This window comes from Pituophis catenifer, unplaced genomic scaffold (genome assembly GCF_029215685.1).
Source record: "Pituophis catenifer annectens isolate HBS135680 unplaced genomic scaffold, rPitCat1.0.hap2 SCAF_3, whole genome shotgun sequence".
In the NCBI taxonomy this organism is placed as follows: Eukaryota; Metazoa; Chordata; class Lepidosauria; order Squamata; family Colubridae; genus Pituophis; species Pituophis catenifer.
The window spans coordinates 163,644,509-163,651,311 of record NW_027256883.1 but is presented as its reverse complement, the minus strand read 5'-3'; the positions used below and the strand labels follow the sequence as shown (position 1 = coordinate 163,651,311).

Here is a 6,803-nt window from a genome sequence, read left to right as displayed (position 1 = left end):
CCCAGACTGGATAGCCTTGTTTCCAGAATAAAGAGGTTCCTGTCTGGAACAAGGGGTTTGGATTTGATGTCCTAACCGTCAAAATCTATGATAATAACCACAAGTTATGATGTTTCTGGGGAAATTTCTATTCATTATGAATCTAATGCTACATGTAATAACAGCGGCCAGAATTGTTTATGCGCAAAATTGGAAAAATGGAAATATACCGTCAGAGGAAATTGTGATAAAGTGTTAGAGTGCGCTGAGATGGATAGGTTGACAATGGAAATAAAAGATAGAGGAGAAACCGAATATTATTTGATTTGGAATGTATGGTACAACTGGTTAGATAATAGATGTAAAGATTAGGAAATCAATAAGGAAAGATGATCAAGGAACTAGAAAATAGGAATAAGTATAAATATAAAGATAGATGAAGAATATGTAGTATTATAGTATGATAAGACATGACAAGATGTAAAATATACATTATAAAATGTAAAATGTAAAAAATACTTAGAGTAATAACTACAAATTGTGTACATATAGCATACTAGTATATATAAAGGAATCAGTGGTGGGTTGCCCCCGGTTCGGACCGGTTCGCAAGAACCGGTAGTAAAACTGGCGGGAGGCCCCGCCCACCGCTCCAGATGTCATCATCAGCAACCTGCACATGTGCAGATCCCGTTGCGAACCGGTAATAAAGGTAAGTAGAACCCATCCCTGAAAGGTACACATACACACACACACACACAAATGTATGTATATCGGATGTATACTGCTACTGAAGTGTTGCAAAGATGAAAATTGTGATATAAAATGGAAAAAACTGTTTAATAAAAAAAATGCATTATAAATCTGCCCTATGGGTATGGCTTTTTGGGCAGAGGCCATTTCAGAGTATTTGTTTAGCATGTTTTTTAAAAATAAAACATGGTGGGAAGGGCCACATTTATGAATTAATATGAATTAAAACCATTTGACTTTAAGATTGATGGGAGAGAAGCCCACCTCCTTTCCTCTGACCTGGATTGGTAGCTCAAAAATGCCAATGCACCGAGTATGAAGAAGGAACAGCTGCTGAGGCCCTTTTGCTGTCTCAGGAAATCTGACAGCCCTGGGAGCCAGGCTAATGGCTAATTATAAACTCATGCTTGGTGTACTTGTGTCTGGGGGAGGGCAACTGCCAGCCCCGCAGCCCTACACTACACTGAGAAGATTGGGTCAACTGAAGCAAGAGAATCAGAGGGGGCTGGGGAAGGGGTCCTAGCTGTGGGGCAAAGAAGAGGCAGAAGGGACAAGACAAGTCTGGTTCACGGAGGCAAGGAGGAGAGTTATTATGGAGCCCACATCTGACCAAGAAGATAGCTTGAAGAAGAAGCAGCAGAAGGAAAAGGCTAAGAAAATTGATCTGGAACTTCCCCCCAGGCCACCCCGCTCTTTGCTGTGCCTCACCCTCAAGAACCCACTGCGGAAGGCTTGCATTGCCATTGTGGAATGGAAGTATCCTTTTGGGGGGGGGGGAATATGGGGGTAGCTTCTGGAATGATTTGTGCTTGGCCTGGGGCCCAGCAACCAGGTGTAAACAACTGAAACTTGGAAGAAGCAAAGGCAAAAAGGAAAGGCTGAGAAATATTGCTTAACAATGCAACTTTTTTGTGACCACGATCTATAGAGCAAATTCTGTTTATGTTCCCTGGAAAAGCAGGGATGGAGCCAGATTGGGTGTTGGTCTTTGTCTCTTTTAAGACAGGCACCAACAAACAGGGAAGAACTCAAGCATTTATGTTGACTCTGCCTTCAAATGATCCGTAACTCAGGAATTACTATAATAACATGTATTTACTGATGTTGTAATTTCTCATTTCGCTAAAGCAGTCATAAATGTCGATTTTGAAATAGAAGACCTGAATGCAGTCGAGATGGTTAATTTGTCTGGCTCCTCCACTGAATTACGCTGAGTTCAGAAATAGCTCCCTGTCCCTCCTCAACGGATTTTATAACTGAGAGGATATAATAGCCGGGGTCAGAGAATCTTAAGCAGGAAGGTTCTTTACAAAAGCACCAACATTTTTTCCCTGTAAAGCTGCAGGATAGTTTTGTTCTGATTCAAAATCTAATTGTTCATCATGCAATGTCTTTTTAAAAATTTATGTTCAATTTGATTCATTTGCGTGTATCACATCGCATTTGTTGAATGGACAAAGCATTCTGTGATATGGTTTCTTATTCTCTCCTATTCTTTGTGTTGGATTATAATCTGGATAAAATGGATTTGTATAGACATATTGTATGAAATGTATCTAGACTAAAGTTAAAAGAATAAGGTATATGGACAGAGGCTTAGATGAGGTGATCTTTCTAGACTCCTGTTGAAGATCATAGTTGTAATCTGAATGTAAAAAACAGATTATCAATCAGAAAAATCGCCATACTGGCATGAGTCACAGAATTTAGTTTACATCCAGTAAGCTATTTTAATGAAACAAATGAAATAAGGCAAATATTAATGCAGGTAATCCTCGATTTACAACAGTTCGTTTAATGACCATTCGAAATTACAACAGCACTGAAAAAAGTGAGTTGTGACCATTTTTCACACTTATGACCATTGCGGAATTCCCATGGTCATGTGATCAAAATTCAGATACTTGGCAACTGACTCATATTTATTATGGTTGCAGTATCCCAGGGTCATGTGATCCTCTTTTGCAACCTGACAAGCAAAGTCAATGGGAAAGCCAGATTCACTTAACAACCATGTTACTTTTAATAAGTGCAGTGATTCACTTAAAAACTGTGGCAAGAAAAGTCATAAAATGAGACAAAACAGACTTAACAAATGTTTCACTTAGCAACAGAAATTTTGAGCTCAATTGTGGTTGTAAGTCAAGAACTACCTGTATTAGTTAATGGATAGACCAGTGATGGCAAAACGTTTCGACACCAAGTGCCGATAGGGTCACGTGTAAGCGTTGCACGCGTGTGCGCTTGTCAGGGCCACACTATGGAAAAGCTGAATTTCTGGGTTCTAATGCGCATGCGTGCCCGATGATCAGCTGGCAGTCGTGCATGCGCAGGCTGGTTTTTGGCACTGCTGTGTGCAAAGGGATCACGCTCCGGAAAAGCCAAACTTCCAGGTTCTGGTGCGCATGTGCACCGGTTTTTGATACTGCCACAAAAGACAGCTGATCATCACACACGCATGCACGTCAGAAACCCAGAAGACAAACAGGCAAGGTCGCGCATGCCAGGCGACATGGCTTCGTGTGCTACTTTGGGCACGCGTGCCATAGGTTCGCCATCACGGGGATACACGAAAGAAAATGAATTTTTATCCTTTCCCTTATATTTGGATAAAAACATGTGGCAAAACAAGCAGACTTTACACTGTCTTGTAATCTGAACACTGAAGCAACTAATTCTAAGTGATGCCATGTTTCAGGCCTGTGATGTGGAGAATTGTTCAGTTCTTCTCTGAAAGAAATATATAAATCTTGGCCCTGCTATGGATAACCAACAGCAAAAATTTCATCACCTGGAAAACTGCCACAAATGAGTCTGTAAGGAAAGAGATATTGGCAAATTATTGGCAAATTAGCTGCAGGTCTTAGACAGCAACTGGGAATATGAATATATAGAGCCAGTTTAATGAAATGGTTAAGGCACCAGTCTAAAAAGCAGGAGATTGTGAGTTATAGTACTACCCCTTTGGGCATGAAACCAGCTGAGTGACTTTGGGTCAGTGACTCTCTTTCAACCCAATCACTTCATAGGATTGCTGTCATGGGGAAAATAGAAGGAGAAAGGAGTATTAGGTGTGTTAATAACTCATTTGAGTTATTTATCAAAATAATAAAAGCAGGAAATAAATAAACTAGGTTATTCCTTGTTCATATTACACATTCCTTCTTTCCTTCCTGATTTCCACCCTAGTTCCCCAATCCCTTGAACCAAGTGGAACCCCCCGCCCCAATCTCAGCCCTATCCTAGCACCATAATGGCCTCTTGTAGCCCTACTCCTCTTGTAGCCCTGCCCTTCAAATGTTGCCCACCCTTGACTTAGGGTAATGTGCAAACCCACCATATTTCAAATAGTGACTCTGCTAATGGCTAGAGAGTGACAATAGATTGATGCCATGATAAACAGTTTTGATAACAGCATCTGACCAAGTTTGAACGTGCCAAGATCATTGGCGCTAATGTTGGTCACCATGGTATTCTTTCTTCTTTCTAAAATAATGTTTACAGATGGGAATACATAAAGAAAAAATGAAATGAGACCCTTCACAGCTAGAGTCATGCATATGGCTATCTAAAGTTTACTTCTTGCCAGGCATTGGTAAAATAATAAGGCCAAGGTCCATAATTATATTTTTCACAGGTATAGAACTTTTTTGGATTTGGGGCTTGCTGGATACATCTGGAATTTTGAGAGCATCTATGACTTTAGAGGGGAAACTCTTAGGCCTTCACGAAATGGCTGTCATGGTAGCAACTGTCAGTTATAAAATACCATCTATTTATTGGAAGACATTTTGATCATATTTGTCTGTGTTCTTAATTCTAGCCTTCCAAGAAATACTATTTCCCAGTTTATGTCCCTTTTTTCTAATAATGCCTGTAAGAGCCAATATGGAGCTCTAAAGCAACCTGGGAAATAAAGACAATGCCGAAAGTAAAGTGGTGCTTTGTTCTACAATTTAATGAAAAGTGAGGGAGAGAATGTAGCTATTCCCAAATGAGGTATACCTAGCCAGTATACACTGGGGCATGAGGTTGCCTATCTCTGCTAGACTAATTTGAAATGCTTCAAGTAGTTCAAGAGGACTATATAAGTATTTTAAAAGTACAAGTAGTCCTCAATTTATGACCATAACTGAGCCCAAAATTTATCTTGCTAAGTGAGACACTGGCTTCCCCATTGACTTCACTTGTCAGAAGGTCTCAAAAGATGATTACATGATCCTGGGACACTGCAACCGCCATAAATATGAAACAATTGCCAAGCTGACATGACCATGAGGATGCTGCAATGGTCATAAGAGTGAAAAATGGTCATAAGTCATTTTTTGCAGTAGCATTTTAACTTTGAATGGTCACTAAATGAACTGTTGTAAGTTGAGGACTACCTGTAATACCGATCAACTAATCCTGCTGCATCTTGATTTGAATTCAGCCATACATATCACATGCCTGAAACTGTGGGCAGAAATTTTGGGACTTAACCAAAAGAAAGCGGCAGTACTAATACAAGATCTTTGAAATAATTCAACAGCTCAGCAAATACTCTTTTTGCCTGTAAGGATTATATTTCTGTAGAAATATAAAAGATTAAACAAATATTATCCAGGGAATTCTAAATGGATGGCAGTGATGTTTGTCTTTAGGATCAACCAGAAGAGCAGATGCAAATACTATAAATCTTGAAAAGGCGAGACAATAGCCTGATAAATGCCTTGTCTGGAGCCCTGTCTCAAAGTATTTGTGCATCTCACACACACACCAGCTGTATATGTCTCTGTTTCTCTCTTTATCACAGCTGCTTGGTGTTTTCACTGTCCATCATTTTACTAATTAACTCTAACACATCTCTTCTCCTAATTTAGCCATATGGATATAGTGCCTAGTCTTCATTCTTCATGCAAGCAATCAGTTTGCACTGAATGTAGAATCTAATCTTAGAGTTCATTCTGTGGGTATAATGTTGCCTCTTTTAAAGGGAGGTACACCCCGATTCCTTTGGTTTTGGTCACTGATGGTTTTTGGAGAGGGACTCCAATTTATAAACTGAGTAGTTTTAAATTGAAAATATATATTACATACAACATGGCAATAATTTTAGTGTTCACATTTCATATGGTTGTTTCTTACAAACTATTTATTTCTTATGTAATTGAACAATTGCTTCTTCCCCAGGCTAATGCAAATGCTATTTCTCACCTTCGTATTTTCAATTTCTGTTTGACTTTCCTTATTTCTCTAAGGTCCAGTTTATGGCATTGAACTTGGTAAGAATAAATCAAAAAATCTGAGACCAGAACAATAATTTATGTTCTATATGTTGATCTATCCATCCATTTGGGGCAATGTCCTTCTAATGCTTATTCCATTCTTCCTCCTTTCTTATTTTTTCCGTCAATCAATTCCTTTCCTTGCCATTGTTTGTGTTTTATTTAATCAGCATTTTCAGGATTCGCTAGGATGTAAATTATTTTCTTATCCTTGAAAGGTCAGTTGCTTATTCTTTCTCTTTTGTTATTGAAGGATAATATTCCTTATTGAGGAAAATATAATATTTCATATTACTTAAAGTAAAAAGTTCCTTGAATTAAGCTCCCGATGCTTACATGAACCCATCCATGTAATTTCATGAAATCCCTACAACAGTGATTTCCCATCATTGACTTGCAAGATTTCTAGCCAATGCCAATGAGCCTGGGATTTCCTTGTGGTCTCCCTTAGCTCATATATGTGTATGTGTATGTCTATATCTATGTCTATGTCTATATCTATGTCGTCCATTTAGTGACCATTCAAAGTTACAACACACTGAAATAAATGACTTATGACTGTTTTTCAGAGTTACGACCTTTGCAGATCCCCATAATCATGTGATCAAGATTCAGATGTTTGTCATCTGGTTCATATTTATGACCATTGCTGTCTCCCAAGGTCATGTGATCTCCTTTTGTTACCTTCTGACAAGCAAAGTTAATGGGGAAACCAGATTCACCTATAACAACTGGATTACTAATTTATCAACTGCAGTGATTCACTTAACAACTGTGGCAAGAAAGGTTGTAAAATGGGGCAAA

General features: G+C 38.8%; 1 protein-coding gene across 3 annotated transcripts in view; it reads left to right on the top strand.

The window, feature by feature from the left end:
- The first annotated feature begins 1,191 nt into the window (after positions 1 to 1,191).
- Positions 1,192 to 6,803, top strand: part of CACNA1S (calcium voltage-gated channel subunit alpha1 S) — a 74,816-nt gene continuing 69,204 nt past the window's right edge. For 2 of the 3 annotated variants that reach the window (XM_070941447.1, XM_070941448.1), the window contains exon 1: positions 1,192 to 1,488. In XM_070941447.1, the coding sequence (XP_070797548.1) occupies positions 1,325 to 1,488 (164 nt within the window). In that variant the 5' untranslated portion in view covers positions 1,192 to 1,324. Of the gene's footprint in view, positions 1,489 to 5,948; positions 5,997 to 6,803 lie in introns of those variants that run through there. The other variant, XM_070941449.1, reaches the window with a different exon arrangement.